This window comes from Pseudorasbora parva, chromosome 17 (genome assembly GCF_024679245.1).
Source record: "Pseudorasbora parva isolate DD20220531a chromosome 17, ASM2467924v1, whole genome shotgun sequence".
Lineage (NCBI taxonomy): Eukaryota > Metazoa > Chordata > Actinopteri > Cypriniformes > Gobionidae > Pseudorasbora > Pseudorasbora parva.
The window spans coordinates 13,852,030-13,869,416 of NC_090188.1; the positions used below are offsets into that span (position 1 = coordinate 13,852,030).

The 17,387-nt window shown below is 37.5% G+C and overlaps 1 protein-coding gene across 1 annotated transcript in view; it reads right to left on the reverse strand.

Moving 5' to 3' along the window:
- sdccag8 (SHH signaling and ciliogenesis regulator sdccag8) overlaps window positions 1-17,387 on the reverse strand; it is a 53,233-nt gene that overhangs the window by 15,044 nt on the left and 20,802 nt on the right. The window contains exons 14-16 of the mRNA XM_067422066.1: window positions 14,167-14,294; window positions 11,893-12,001; window positions 4,044-4,175 (exon numbers count right to left, since the gene is read on the reverse strand). Coding sequence (XP_067278167.1) covers window positions 4,044-4,175; window positions 11,893-12,001; window positions 14,167-14,294 — 369 coding nt within the window. The remainder of the gene's footprint in view (window positions 1-4,043; window positions 4,176-11,892; window positions 12,002-14,166; window positions 14,295-17,387) is intronic.

Sequence of the window (17,387 nt, forward strand, 5' to 3'; positions counted from 1 at the left end):
AGCATCATCCACATCACACATGCCATCTCCTTAACTCCTTGCCAACTTCATTTGCAAGTGAAAAGTTTACTAAGATTTTCTGCTTTCAGGAAAAGAGGCACACACACAGAGTCTTAAACGCGGGTCCGTGTGTGTGTAAGAGAATGATGGGGTGTGCAGCGGGGGTGGGTGGCAGGGAACCAGATGAAGCAGCCCTCGCCCGAGGCCCAGCCATCTCCCCGGCAGCAGCGCGGCTGTTCTCGGCCCCGGCGCAGGCGGACATTTGTTCCATTGCACCATCTCCTCCAGCCTTTTCAGCAGCGCTCCAGCTACCGCTACACATGGCACTCCATCCACGCTCCCCTCCGCGCACATCCACACGCCACTACCATCTTTCTTTATGCGGCCATATGGCTGACAGAAGCCTGTAGATTTAGGCACACATCTGCGTATACGCTACAACACTCCTTTAAGGAGCAGGAGCGTGTTTGCTTCTGTGTGTGTTGGTGAGAGGGAGTGATAATTGGTAAAGACGCTCACCGGCAGATGCGTGTTTGTGGGGCTGAGTGGAGATGAGAGAACGTTTGAGGAGCTTGTGTGAGCAGGGACTCGGAGCAGGTGAAATTTTGGACAAATAATCCGATATCAAGCCAGCTCAAAATGATTTTCTATTAGGGTCGCTGAAAAACAACAGTTTTTTTTTAAATCAAGAAATATACATGTACAAGTGGATGTTAAGATCCTGTAACTTATTTTTTTTTTTAAATAACCTTTGAATAAACAGTTCTGCAGTATGACATAATTCTAAAAAGCACAAAAAGTATGTCTAATGTATTATAAGGTCATAAAAGCAGAATGAATGATTAATATAAAAAAGGGCTGTTTAAAATCATTTAGCCTCAGTATAGCATGCTGAACCGCAGGACCTGCCATCTTACTAAAAGCTTTTCATATTAAATACCCATTAATGCTTTCTGAAATTAATTTTGAAATCATTATAGAAATGGAAAAAATTCTAGAAATAATCCCTGTTATTTCCACTCTATTTATACAATGTTTGCCACCCACAAACGCATCTGCTTTCTCCATGCACAAGACAGTTAAGCAATAATAAGAAATTACAAAACTAAGAATTCACAATACATGTTTGTACAGCCTATATGAATAATAATAACAACATTAATACTACATTTAATACTTAAGGCATAACTCACTATGGCTCAAATAGCTTATCAGATATGTTTATTCGATTAAAGCTATATGTAATAGTTTATTGTGCCCTAAATTTCTATTAAAATATAATTATAAGAACAGTAATAACAGTATTCTCACAGTATTCACAAAATCCTTTCTAATTACATTCTTCATCAATATACTCAAAAATAACAACTTGTGTATACTGTATATATATATATATATATATATATATATATATATATATATATATATATATATATATATATATATATATATATATATATATACACACACACACATACACACACAAACTGTATATTGAGACTATGATTATTACATCTCAAAATTCCTTTTACCACACTAACGTCAACCATCTTACACAGCAGCGAAGCGATGCCCAGAAAGCATTTATGAAATAAAAATAGGATTGATGCGCATATGTATTATTGATGTTCTCCATAAAGCCGCGGCTATTACGCACAATCGTTGGCCAACACTCAAGCCTTTCATATATCACTGGCCCTAATCTCTAGGCAGAAAATATGCGAATACCACGTGGAAAATAAATAAATAACTTGCAGGAGTGAAACATTGTGTGCCGAAAACCCCTGTGTTGCTTGGCGTTGGCTCGAATGGTAAAAATAAATCAAGCTGATTTTCCAAATGTTTCATGCGTGCCACGCTGTTGCAGCTCTTCGCAGCACAGATTGTGCGCCCGATCAAGAATATCTGAGGTGGGGCCCCGGCTATTTGCATGTATGCCGAAGCCATTTGCACCAACTTATTAACACGTACACCTTAACCCACGGGCGATGGGGGTGAAGTGCCCTACAGAGCAGAGACACCCGGGGCACTGAAGACGCGGGAGGGACCAGACCTCTCAGTCTCTTACTCAGAGCCGAGGGCTGAAGTTTGGCTCCGGCACCTTCTGTCTTACATACCAACAGCAGGAGAAATGTGTGTGTCAGCGTAGCAGTAACCAAAGCATGTAAACAGCGAGAAAGGAAGGGTGCGATGCAGTAAACTCTCACAAATTGATTTCTCTCTATTTTGGTCAGGACATTAAATAGTTTTATTTGCCCTCTTGCACATTTGAAACTTTATCTTTGTTTGTAATTCTTCTCTAAAGATTAGCTATAAGATTAAATCCACTGAGGATAGCTCAAGAAAAGCACAACAAAAAAGATCTAATTGCAAAAAAACATCTCTAGCTTGTACATAAGTCAAATAAAAAAGCCGTTTTCCACATATCTTCTATGGTAAACATAACTATAAATATTTCACACATATAGATTCTTTCTAATCTCTCCATCTCACCTCAGTGCTCAGTCTGTGAGCTCTTGTGAGAAATGTTGCGTAATTGCAAAGGTGACAAACCATTTTAACAGCTCCAGTTATGTGAGGAAAGCTCACTTACATGCCCACACTGCAGAACTATCTAAAAACAACATGCTTTTCATTACGGGGCGGCAGTGGAAACGTAACTTTTCTCTGTATCTGCTTCTTTCTGGTTCGAGGAGGTGGATATTCGCTAATATGTAAAGTTGTTGAAGAAACAGAAGGATGTTGTTCTCCCAGCAGAAGCTCAGTTCAGGCTGGAGGTACTGTGCATACACCCACACTCACTCACTCGCCCACATGCTGGCTCGGGCGGTGTGCCAGACGCCCCTCAACCCTACACTCAGTGGCCACATGTGCCCCTGCCTGAAACACGCACACACGCAGTCTGAAGTGTTACGAGTGCACTGCTCACATGTATCAGATATAAAAAAAAACAGTATCTGATTCCAGTTAATATTATAGACATTGAGAGGTTACAAAGCTACAGCCTGCAAATCCAATCAATGGCTTCTTGAAGAGCCAGCTTTGTTTAACTCTGATAAAATGAATTCCTGATGAACAACATCAAATGTGTGAGGTCTGTAATGTTAGCTTTTAAGAAATTAACACTTGTATTCAGCAAGTAACCATTACACTGAGCAAAAGTGACAGTAAAGACATTTATAATGTTGCAAACGCTTTCTATTTTAAATAAATGCTGTTTTTAAACATTCCATTCATCAAGAAATCCTGAAAAAAAGTATCAGTTTGCATAAAATAGTAAGTAGCACAACTGCTTTCAACATTTTTTATAATACAAAATATTATTTAAGCACCAAATCAGCATGTTAGAATGATTTCTGAAGGATCATGTGACACTGAAGACTAAAGAAATGGCTGCTGAAAATTCAGATTTGCATCACAGGAATAAATTACATTTTAAAATATATTAAAATATAAATCTGTTAATTTAAATTGCAATAATATTTCATAACATTATTGTTTTTACTGTATTTTTGATCTCATCCTTGGTAAACATAAGACACTTCTTTAAAAAACATTACACAATCTCACCCAATCCCAAACTTCTGAACAGTTTATTTGAATATTTTGTTCATTATTTTTATACTAATTCATTGGCCTTGATCTACTTTGTGATTCGTTTTCATGCCTCCCATTAGTATTTGAAGGCTTTGTTCAGACAGGCAGCAAAAAAATAATTTTTACCATATCCGAATAAAATCTGATTGTTTTTTGTAGTCAAAACAGCATAAATACACACAAATCTGATGTTAAAAAATCTGAACATTGTGCAGTGTGAACAATGCCTGAATCTTAAAATGTTTCTGAATCGAAACTTAACTGAAAAGCTGTGAATCATGATTAAAACTGATTCAATGGCACCCCAAAGATACACACCCCTAATTGCTATTGGTTTTCAAATATAGTGATGCCATGGTGTTATACACTGCACAAGCTCCTATAGGGACTGTACATGTGACACTAAAGCGAGCAGGACTCGAGGTCAGTGCTGCAGGTGTGCGTACCTCTGCTTCATGCGCTGGTGCATCCTGCCGTGCTGCACACACTGCTCCTCCATCTCCTCACAGCGACCTCGCAGTTTCTCAGCGCTCTCCTGCAGGTGCTCTCTCTCCAGAGACAACTGCTCTATCTCCGCTCTACACACAAACAAACGCACACATACAAACACACTCTTACGTTTTATAATCCACATTTCGATACTGTTAAATAACGCTGCTTTAACTCTAATAATACTTGAACTGAAATTAGATCATTGAGAGCACTAAAACTTACAGAGCATGAACAAAACAGCACATTTTACAAAAACAGATGGTTCTTCATTTTATCGGCTGATATAAATATTTGAATATGATAAATTCAGGATCCATTGCCATATTTACATTCAGCATGTACAAGGGCCTATCAGGAAGTAACAGATAACAGTTTTTCTTCATTTTGTTTTTTTTTCCACTTTTATTGAAAAGAGGATAAATAAAGTAAAAGAAAGTATAGCTGCAAGCAGCAATCATCGGGGTACAAGCACTAATGGCTGATGTGGATGATTTACGATCCAATTGAAATGTATCTTATGATGTGCTTTTTTACAGCAAAGTCCATCTTGACTGAAAGTAAGGGTTTGATGAAACAAGATACATCAACACAGGTGTCAGAAGCAGCAACTGACTTTCAAAGGCGATCCCTCCCTCTTACTGTTACATTAAAAGAGTAAAAAGTAAAAAACACCCCTTTATTAAAATGTTTACTGTTGTGAGGCATGTGATCATAACATATGTGACGTAAGTGTGGACTTAAACATTTTAATATAGATGAATCGCTTGCCATAGGATGTCACAGGACGATTTCATATAAATGTGAAGATATTATTTGTGACTCAAAATCTTATTTATCTGAAGCAAAGGCTTTCATTTTTATAATTTATTTCTATAATATTTGTTGCCTTCTAACCTTATGCTTGCAGTTTAACATACCACAACAGTGAATACATTTCTTTGTAGAAATTTTATAGGACGTTTATTAAAGAAGATGCATACTAATTTTTAGGGGTGTGCCAAAAAAAAAATAGATTTGATTTTTCGATTCTCATATGCAACGATTCAGAATCGATCTGAAATGTCCAAGAATCAATTTAATAAATTAATAAAATCAGCTGGCTGTTCGTCTCCATTTTGTAACTAGCCTATACGCGATGTAGAGTCCTGCAACGGCATAAAAGTGGCAAATTGTGAAATTTATAAAAATCATGGGCGGGGATGCGGGAGGATAATGAACTCTGTGTGGGCGGGTAGTAGTGCGGATGAAAAATATGTGCAATATTTCTGTGGCGAGGTGGACGAGCGAGACCGGGGCGTGATTGTGAATGAGCGTCACCTGCGAGCCACACCGAGTCCTCCGAGGGAGCTCGGAGGCATATAAGGACGAGAGATCACCAGACCTGGATTTGACGTTGAGTTGTGTTTACGCTTTATTATGTGTGTGCGTGTGGCAGTTGTCCGTGAGGGGCTGCCCACGTTACTTTCGTTTGGTTTGGTTAAAGTCTTTTAAATGTTCGCCGGTTCCCGCCTCCTTCTTCCCCCTCGAACATTCTGTATTACAATTTCTATGTCCAAATTACCATTACACATACAAGCAACAACGATATGCCATTTGAACCATTACGTCACCACCACCAAGTTGCGACAGTGCAACTTTTGTTGATGCCTCTCGTAGCCCAGTCGGAGCGAGCGTTGCAGGAGTAGCAATGGATGTAGAAAGTAAAAAGTAAAGTTGGTGAGTGGAGTATATGAAATTGTTGACAACGAGTCTTTAAAGGCAGAGCCTGTTTCATTAGCCCATTCATGACGCTGTTGATGTTGAAAGGTGCAAGATAAATAATAAAGCATTTTAATTTGAATGATTTTAGCATGATTTATCGCGGGCACGGGTCGGGTAATGGGCCAAATATTAACGGGTCTGGGCAGGTGCGGATTTAATTTTGATATTTTCGATATAAAATCGAATAGTTTTGAATCGAAAATCTTTTTGAATCAAAAATCGATTATGAATCGAATCGTGGCCTCAATAATCGGAATCGAATTGAATTGTGAGATGGTAAAAGATTCCCACCCCTACTAATTTTCAACTTGAATTGTACTGTTGCGGAGTTATAACTGTTTTTAGTTGTAGCGCCTGCTATAAGCAAAATTTCACAAAACTTGGTGTGCGTCCTCAGAATTCCTGAAGTCCTGTTGTCTTTGTGTGTCAAGTAGGTCAGCTCATAAAAATAGGCATTACCTGAACAATTAAAGGTGTCATGAGCTGGCTTTTTTTCTTTTTTTTATACTGTTGTCTGAGGTCAACTAATGAAGTTTGTGTGGTTTTTACATTCAAAAACATCATAACTAAAAAGTAATAGGCTATTTTCTACACTGATTTTGAGGCGGTCTCCTGAATGCTGGGTTTTGATGGGTATGCCGCACTGGAGTCTTGGAAGTAAAGGCCAACGGCTAGAATTTGATAAGATTTGCATATTTAATGAGCTTCAGCTCCTGTCATATCTATGCCCGTCAGTTCAGTTCACATCAGGGAGGGGTTGTTTTGAAAGCAGCAACCAGAATGATTCAAGCACGTCTTTATCAAACAAACACAATGATTTATTTCTCATCCACCCGCAGTTGATTGGACTATTATTTTTGTATTACATAGCCTGCACGATCGTTCGATATAAGCTCAAACCGCACGCACACACACACGTGCGCGCACGCCCTTCAAATTTCAAGGCAAGAGAGAGAGGGAAGCGCAGAACAAGAAAGGAATATTATGAGATTCATCGGCCTGCCAACGGGCTCACGTTTGGTGTTTCGTTGCGCGATGACATATAGATGCGGACCCGATCGTTTGCTGGACCTGGTGTCTATTAAAGCTTTTCTTTGACTAACAAGGACGTTTTCAGCTCTGAAATTTACAGGATATTCTTATTACCATGACCTTTTAGCAAAAGCTCAAGGAAAAGTTGATTTCTCAATTAATCACCCCTTTAACTAAATTATATATCTGCAATGCTTTGATGAAACAAAATTCAGATTTTTTTTGAAAAAGCACTGTCCCTAGCTGCTGTCTGACAATTTTGGTGAAGACTGGACCAATGTCCTAGGAGAAGTAAAAAGTATGTTTTTAAGAAAATCTTTTTTTTTTTTTTTGTACTGTTGTAGGGCTTGATTCCGTGGGGGAAAAATGTTTGAAGCTCCAAGAGCTCCAAAGATATTATCCAAAATGCAAATTGCCTTATTATAGCGCCACCTTTCAGACCGGTGTGTGTCTGTGCGCCTGAGTAGCAGTGCACGATTGGGACCATCCTGGTGAGTTAGGGAGAATAAAATCAATACAAACAAAAGGAGAAATAGAGATGAAACATGGTTGGGAACTCTGAATGGGTCACAGCCAGTTTTGAACTTGCACTAATATATTTGCCATACTCAAATGACAGTAACTTAGGCTTTTTTTCTTAACAAGACCACACTCTCATTGCACCAGAAACACCTGAGTACTCTGCCATCAGGTACAGCCCTGCCAAGTCAACTCCATTAGCACTGTAAACACTCTGCTCTCCAATGTTAAAGAGCCTACACGGAAGACATCAGCTCCCAAAAACAGATCTTTGTTTTAATGAGTATACTTGTTTAATGTCCTAATGGGTCGTGTTTGATCAAACTGTTAAAGATACAAGTAATTAAATCCACCACTACAACTATCTTGGATGTGCTGCATTAGGCACGAGAGCAACCTTCATCTGAGTCTTATGCAGAATGAACCTTGTCACCTGCGTGCTGTGTGCTCATCTGGCTATAGGTTTAAAACACAACACTGAACAGAAGGCCACACTGTCACCGGATATAAAACAACAGGACAGGGAGATCAGTAGAGGGAAATAAATCAAGCGTGAGTGTATATACACCGCTCTTATTATATAAAATATTATTTGTTTTAGTTTTTTTTAAACATACTGCATAAAAAAGCATTGAAACTTTTACAAACCTGTTTGCATTAAATATGTATAGCATTAACTCTAGACTGTACTGAGATTCTGTATGTCAGCAGTTTATGATTAACATCTATATAAACTTTAGACTTTAACTTTTAGGTTAAAATGGTAATGCTTCACAATAAGGTCCCATTGTTAACATTATGTAATGCATTAACTAATAATAATAACTACAGCTGAGCAATGCATTTGTTACAGCATGTTAATAAAACAAATACAACTGTTCATTGTTACTTTATACTAGCACAGAACCGTGAGTGTAGATTACGCACTTTTAATAAAATGTATTTTTGTCCCCCGCACTTTTACTGGGTCTCACCGATCCTAGTCGACCCGCTCCGAGCAGGATTCAAACCGGCGTTACCTGCGCGGCGGCAGGCAAGTTAAGAGCGATGCTAAAGACAGCTTTCTCTAATCTCGGTTGATAGCGCGCCTCTTAAAGTCATGGGCAAGTGTATTTACATGGAAACTGAGAGCTGAATTTATCATCATTACTCCAGACCTCAATGTCACATGATCCTTCACTAATCATTCTCATATGAGGATTTCATAATCAAGAAACATTTTTGATTATTATCACACAAAAAAAATGAAAACAGTTGTGCTGCTTAAAAATGAGGAAACCATGATATAGGCCTACATTTTATTTTTATTTTTTAGGATTCTTTGATGAATAGAAAGTTCAATGGAAAGCAATTATTGGCATTTATTAAATAAATTATTATCTTTTGTAATATTAAAAATATCACTTTATCAATTGAATGCATGTATAATAAATAAAAGTAAGAATTTCTCTTTTTTAATTTTACCACAAATGTTAGAATGGTATGAATGGTAGAAATGTTTTGTTTCCACAAAAATGAAGCAGCACCATGAGCACCAAAACTTTTAAACACTGATAATAATCATTAATGTTTGTTGCATCAAATCCCCATGAGAATGATTAGTGACACTGAAGGCTGGAGTAATGATGATAAATTCAGCTTTGATCACATAAATAAATTGCACTTTATTATATTTTAAAAAGAACAGCTGACTTACATCAGAATAATATTTCACTGTATTACATTTTTTTTAGCATTTTTTATTTAATAAATGCAGCATATATATATATATATATATATATATATAAAAATAGGATTTTACACCGCATCAAATCTATGGAGACTTAATGCACAAGTGTTTGAAGTACATAAACCAATACTAAAATTGGCATAGAATATAGGATAAAAATATTATAGATATTAGTGGTTATTGATCAGCAGTGTATTTGATATCTTACCGAATAAAAAGCAAGATATGCAATAAATTATATCCGTCAAAAAAATGGTACTATGACATTTCTGTCCCCCTCACTTCTGAAAACATGGCTACGCCCCTGTACAGAACCATGAAATAATATTAACAGATACAACATTTGATTTTAATAATGTATTAGTAAATGTTCAAATAAATGTTAACTAAAATAAAACAAGAATTTTACAACATTAGTTCACTAATGTTGACAAATTTAACCTTTACTTGTAAAGTGTTAGCAACATTTTGGTGACCAAATTAATCAAAGAGACCAGTCACTTTCTCTTTATACATTTTAAAATCTCACTTTCTTCTTAAATAATAAAATAATTGTAACTCAGATCAGTATTTCATGGTAATTTAAAGTGTTATATATTTTTTGTTATAAATGTTATAATGTACAGTTGCAATATGTTATCATAAAATAATCCCTGACCCTGAGGCAAAGTGAACATTATCCCTTTACTGCATGTCAACAGCCTATCCTTGTTTGTTTTAACCTTTTATACTCATTCCATTCACCTAGTTTCGCAGAAATAAAGCTTTTCTTCACCTTTTGTGCTTCATTTTGGCTTACTTAAATAGTTCTCTAGTGTGACTAACTTTTAGAAGTAGAGCTATTCCATCAGGTCATAAAAATATGAGGTCGACTCATAATATGAGTTCATAAAAACTGCATGTATAATAATTATAAAAGAATAAAGTAAAATATGTCAGACTGCAGGACACTGACTTGCATTTGTCAACTACCCATGTGCATTTTTATCAGTCAACACCAACTGTAAATCTACAGTATGATCACAAATACGCCAAGATGATTCGCTGCATCCATCTTCTTCAGAGGTCTTCTTGAGTTCAGCGTGCGGGCGGAAGGGGGAGGGCGAGCAGCAGTGGCCTGTACCTTCCCAAGCTGGGCTGACTGACCATGGCAGATTGCAAGCTGCGATGTGAGTAATGCGCTTTACACTGTTTTAACAGCTGACTACCCCAGAGGCCTGAGGTGAGAGGCACATGTGATGGGCAGAGAGCAAAGCCTGCGCGGAGGACAGGCTGGCGTGTGCCAGGGTACAGTGACAGCTCCCTTACTGGGGCACAGACTAGAGCAGTATGGCACGGAAAGGATGCCACGCTCTGGATAACACACCGCGAGTGGCTCTGCGCTGAAAGTCGGACTCCGCGAAGATACACAATTCACAAAGCGTCAACAAGATCAAACAGTTGAGAAGACGATGTCAGGCAATCTGCATTTCAAACATGGAAACTGATTTTCACTGATTTCACTGCAAGGAATGGCACAGTTACACTGAGCACTATGTTTAGTTCAGCTCTAGATATGCTAGACATGAGAGTCATGACCAAAGACAATTTTTTAGAACAGTGAATTTACACTCATTTACTAAATTTTGATGATTGCTTTAGTCATTAATGAACTAGCAATTTCTAGTCAATTCAATATTTCAAAGCTGGTGGACAGTAACTAAGTACATTTACTTGAGTACTGTACTTAAGTACACTTTTTGAGTATCTGTACTTTACTGGAGTATTATTTTTCCTGAAAACTTATGACTTTTACTTCACTACATTTGAAAGACAAATATTGTACTTTTTACTCCACTACATTTCTATCAAGGTCGAAAGTCGTTTCTGTAGCAGCTCTGAAAGTCAGTGGATTTTTTTCCTTTTTTAAAAGTTTGTTGTTGTTGTTGTTGCAGACAGTCTATCAGGAATCACTCTTATAGGGTCATATACATTTTCCTCAAAATTTTTGAACACTGATCAGTTCATAGCAAAATGGAAGAAGACGGTTCTTAGGCACAAGTGTGTGCACCCATAGCCATACTTTGAAAGTATGTTTCAGTAAAAAAAAAAAAACTAGGATTAGTTTAGTTGGCATACACTTGATGCATGTCTTATAAAATATTAAAAATATAAACGTCTGGGAGAAAGAGAAGAGTAAAGTTGGGAGAATATCAGAAGTGTATCACTGTATTGGATCCATGCATTTGGCCTTAAAGTGACAGCAGCTTTATAGAGAGCTTTGTAACTTTTCTACAAGTATTTAAATGAGTTTAAGTTAGTCGTATGCTAGTATGTCCGATGGAGCATTACTGACTGGATTAAACCAGGATGGCATAATATGTATTTATACAACAATAATAAAATAATGCATTATTTTATTTTATTAGGCATAAAAAAGGAAATTTACTTTGATACTTAAGTACTTTTGAAAACAAATACTTCTGTACTTTTACTTAAGTAAAAATCTGTTTTTACAACTTTCACTTGTAACATAGTAATATTTGACAAGTAGTACTTTTACTTTTACTTAAGTAATAAAGTTATGTACTTTGTCCACCTCTGGAGCAATGTAACCCAACAACCTTTGCATGACCAAAGGAACCCTGGACACAACCTTGCCTGAACTTGACTGGGTTACATTTTTTTTTACTGAGTTTGTAAAATGAAAAAAAAAAAAAAAAATTTAAATGAAAAAATGAATACGGTATAAATAATCTTAAAGGACTGAAAGTGCTACGTGCCTGCTTCTCTGGGCCAGTTCCTCCAGCTTTGCCCCAAGTGTCTGACACTCCTCCTTTAGTTTCCCAATCAGGTTGTTCTGAGCACTCAGCAGCGCATCTGTTTCTCTAACTGTGAACATATAAAGTATTAAAGGGTTATTAGTTCACCCAAAAATGAAATTTATGTAATTAATGACTCTAAAAACATCAAAGTAGTCCATATGTGACATGAGTTAGTTAGTTAGTTAGAATCTTTTGAAGCATCTAAAATACATTTTGGTCCAAAAATAACAAAAACTACGACTTTATTCAGCATAGTCTTCTCTTCCGCGTTTGTTTTCAAACCTTGAATCATGAATCAATCCGCTGTTTCATGACCATTTGAATCTTTGTCTGAGGTTTGAAAACAAACGCGGAAGAGAAGACAATGCTGAATAAAGTCTTGTTTTGTGTTTTTTTTGGACCAAAATGTATTTTAGATGCTTCAAGAGATTCTAACTAACTAACTGATGTCACATATGGATCACTTTGATGATGTTTTTTATTCCCTTTCTGGACATGGACAGTATAGTTTGCCTACACTTAGATACGCTGTCGGACTAAATCTAAAATATCTTAAACTGTGTTCTGAAGATGAACGGAGGTCTTACGGGTGTGGAACAACATTAGGGTGACTCATTAAGGACATGAATTTCATTTTTGGGTGAACTAACCCTCATTAACACAGAAAACACATTGTGCTAAAATACACAACACAGGTAGAGCAACACAAAACATTATAAGAACTGTTCTTCCTGAGTCTAAGAGCTAAACAATTATTGAGTTCAGGGTCGTTTGTCAAAATCAGAAAGTGGTTTAAAAGTGGTTATCTGCCACTAAAAATAAAGTTTAAACTTTTTTTTGTTCAAAGCACAAGATTGTAAAGTGCAGTCTTTTCAATTATTCTTCCATTAAGATTTTCATTAATAACTAAAAAAAAATTTTTTTACCAACATGATGCAGCATAATAAGGAGGAAACACTAATATACAGTGGGGTCCAAATTTCTATAACCATTACTTAAATGGACTGCATTTATACTTAAAATGCTTTCATTTTAATATTTTAGTTATTTGAATGTTTTAATTTATATTAATGTTGTCATTTAACACATTATTTTAATATCATATTTATATCATTTTCAAACATGTTTTGTGATGATCCAAAGAGGCATCAATGGGAAACATCTGTACAGTCACATGATTAATGTCACACATTTACTTTTTTGAATAATGACCTAGAAATTTAGCAGAATCTGAAATATTTGTATTCATTTTCTCTCATTAAGTTACTTTCTTCAATTTTTTTCAATTTAAAATTCAAAATTTTCATTGTGGTTTCAGATTTGGTCTGGTATAATCTGTGTATATACATCTGAGCTACAGTATACAAATAGAATGTGAGATATGAATAGAAAATGAGAGAATGAGTGGATTGTGGTATTCATTACATTTTGTTTTCATCAAGTTAAAAAAGTTCAGAAGTTGTTGAAAGTTCACCAAAAGAATCCTACTGCGTTGCTGTGCTTTGAAACTAGCTGGGCATGTGCAGGCCACAGAGACACCACACACAAAGCAGGATAAAAGAAACAAACTGGACTCTAAACAAACAGGGCAGTGTTTATGAAAAAAAAAGAAAAAAAAAGTGCAATCATCTAGAGGCGATTCTGTCTTAACTACTAAAATCAATCCGTTTAGAGAGAGAGAGATAGGGATGGCGGGGAAGCAGGACAAAAATAATTAGCTATCGAGATTCGAGAGTGGCCATTATATGCTTAGAGAGGGAAGTGGTCTGTGGTATTAAAGGACTAATTCCATAAGCCCAGAGAGCTTCCTGCTGAGCCTCTGATGCCATTTCTCTTTAGACAACATGTGTGCTGTGCAACCGCGCCAGAAAGAAGCCCTTTGTTTTCCCTGCGCTTTGTTCTGGCAATCAGCATGCCTCAAGTTTCTGGAAACACAGGTAAATAAACTAAACTCGCCCATCCAGATGGTGCAACAGATGTGAGAGCAGCACTCTGAAATCAGCAGACAGTGGGCAGCGCTGCCCGACCCCCATTTTTAAACGCTAACTAATACGTAGCGCTGAAGCTCTGGAGCGCCGAGCATCTGCTCCCTTCGGCCAGCCAAAGGTTACAGGTGTTCCTGATGCCGTCCCGCACAGTGTGGCTCATGCCCGGAGTGTGCGGGATGAGGCAGGCGGAAGGGCGGGTGAGGCGGTTGTTCTGGCAAGGGGCAGCGCACCGGTGAACACCCACCACTCCTCTCGTGCTGCGCTTCCATTTGCTGGAGCGTCTGTGTCAGCTCACGTTCGCGCTGCTGTGCCTGGAAGGTCAGAGCGGCCATGTCCTCACCACAGCAGCGCTCTACCGCCTCCTTCTCTTGCCTGCAGAGTGAGAGAGAGAGAGAGAGAGAGAGAGAGAGAGAGAGAGAGAGAGAGAGAGAGAGAGAGAGAGAGAGAGAGAGAGAGAGAGAGAGAGAAAGAGAGGGAGATACACATGTAGATCAGTGAAACACACGAAGATAGCCACTAGTGTCACCAAATGGGACTGCAAAATTAATGTTTTCAAACAGGTTTTCTGATCACTCTCCTCTGTGATTGGTCAGACAATCAGACAGTCCCGCCCCAAATTCACAGCACTGGTTGAGCCAATACGTCTGTGCCAGGCTGGATAGGAATGCTCATATAAACAGAACAATGTTTTGAAAGAGCCAGTCACAGTGTTTATAGTTTTTGTCGAAAATCAACCTTTTTTTAAACCAATTACTATCAACCAATTACTAATCTGTCATCTCTCCATATATTGTAACAAAGCACATTTACACAATAAGATAAAAAAAGATGTGCTAATAAATTAGGTTAGTTCACCCTAAATACAATTCTGTTATCATTTACTCACCTTCATATCATTCCAAACTTGTATGTTATTATTTCTTCTGTAGAACATAATAAAGAGATATTTTGAGAACTGTCTCAGTATTTTTGTCCATAAAATGGAAGTCAGTGGTCATTAAAACTGTTTGGTTAAAGAAAGTCACAGGTTTCAAACGACATGAGTAAATGATGAAAGAATTTAAATATTTGGGTAAATTATCCCTTTAACTATGTCTTTCGTGTCAAGCCTGGTAATACTCTAACAAATCAAAATCCAGGACCAGAACTATCATACTGGGGCCAGAAATTAAGACAGCTCCAAATGAGAGTATAAGTTGGCCTAAATAAAAAGTTGGACAGTTTTAGGAACAGCGCATGGGATATCGGGTACTTTATCTGTCTAATAATGGAAGTGTTTGTGTTAATATGTACACAGAGTCCCCCTTCTCTGATCTTTTCAAACATGGAGCTTTTGTCTCTTTGTAATTACTGTAGATGAGCCCTTTTTTGTTCTCCAGAGCTTCATATGCCAAAACATTTGATCATTTTGATAAGAAATAGCATTTAACATGAATATATGACGCTGTGAGTGACACAATGATCTTTTGCCACAAATATGCAAGGTAAAAAGCAATTCTATAAGTGGAAAAAATACATATTTTTAAAATAACAAGACCCCCCCCCCCCCCTGTAATAATAAGCTTCCCCCCCAAAAAAAAACTAAAAAATCGGCACTGGCTGATACAGGCTGATAAATATATTCAGTTCACCTGGTATTGGCAGGTGTGGCAACAAGTTTATTTTGAATATAACGTATAGACAATACATTATACTTCAACACATCTCTCTTGTCACACTAAATCTTGTCACTTTACCATGCTCACACCTGACTCACCTGCGCTACGCAATTACTGGAACACTCTGGCAATATTGTGATCCTTCCAACAAATATGCAAATAGAGCTTTGTTGACTGAGCTTTGTTCTGATTCTCAGACAGAAAGACAAAAGTGAGAGAAACGTGCAATGTACTACGCAATGATATCTGAGTTTAGATACTGTATGACATTGATCAGCAGATCAACATTAAAGCACCTCAAAGGCAAAAACAACAGCACATGTTCTTTACCCAGCCTCCAGGTTGAAGAGCATCACGTTAATGATCAGCATGAATAAAATAACTAGTCTACGCGCCAAAGAAAGTAAGACGAGAAGGAAAAAAACACCCACAAAACTCAAGTCAAAGTGTGTTAATTAACAGTGAAGCCTGAAAACTTTTCTCGCACACTGGGTTTGGAATGTAGCTGGAGAAGTGACCGTCTCTGCAGGCCTGCTGTCGTCTGGAGTGTGAAGGCGCTCCGCCTGCGAGAGCTGTGTGAGAGAGAGCGAGCAGGGGGAGAGCGCTCGGCCCCCGCTGTGCTTGAACAGCGGCCTAAAACACCATCCACACCAGCGCTCAGCAGGGGCTCACAAAGGCCTCACAGCCAGCCATTTGTTACTGTGGCTTTCCAGGGGGCCCAGCCACTCACTGGGGTGCGGGGGTGTGGATGGAGTGGGGGGGTCGGGTGTTTGTCGACCAATTAGCATGAGAGAGACCGCCAGAAAGTTACCGCGAGCACTTTAGGGAAAAAGTTGGCTAAGCGAGAGGCCTTCGAGCGAGATACTGTGTTCAACACCAACGAGTTCAAAACTTTATGTATCTAAAGGCAATGAATATTTAAAGTAGCATGTGGCTAGCAGAGGAACAGAGGTGTTCTCATGCACTGATTGATAAGTACACAAATAATATTATTTGATTTGAAAAATATTGACTGATTTTATACACTAAGTATTGTCAATTAAATCAATGCCTAATATGAACTATAAATAAAAAGTCATATGTAAATTTAACAAGAAATCATTTGTGTATCAAAGAATCAAACAGTGCTATTGCTAAATGTATTAATCTTTAATTAGGCCAGTGTTTCCTGAGCTGTGTTTCAGCGGTGCCAATGAAATTATATTTCCAGAACTGAGTTTGTTGACTGAGTGTGATTTTAACAAACATGCATGAATCAAAATACATGTGATAGTTTATTTTTACTCAACCGCGTACAACTCAAAATTAAGCAAGAAATTGAGTACTTTTCACCCAAAAATGAAAACTCGGTCATTATTTAATCACCCTTGTGTCGCTTCCTCCAAACCTTTTGTGATTTTTGTTCTTCTGAAGATATTATGAGTAATTTCAGTAATCAAACAGTTTGGGGACCATGACCATTGACTTTTTCATTGTATGAACAAAAATAAACACTAAATATCTCAAAATATCTTCTCCAGTGTTCCACAGAAGAAAGAAAGTCAGGCAGGCTCGGAACGACATGAAGTTAAGTAAATGATCAAAGAATTTCCTTTCTGAATAAATTGTACCACTTTAAGGTTTGTGAAACTTTAAAAAAAAATACTTTTTTTAGTTCACCAATGCTGCATTTTTTGGAGGGAATTGAATTTTAACATTTCTTGTTTTCATCAAAATGCATTTTGAACGAATACCTTGATTGTTTCATTTGTGCCAATGATATCTGAAATCTCATCCGTTTCGAGTGTTTGCAGATGCATGGACGGTT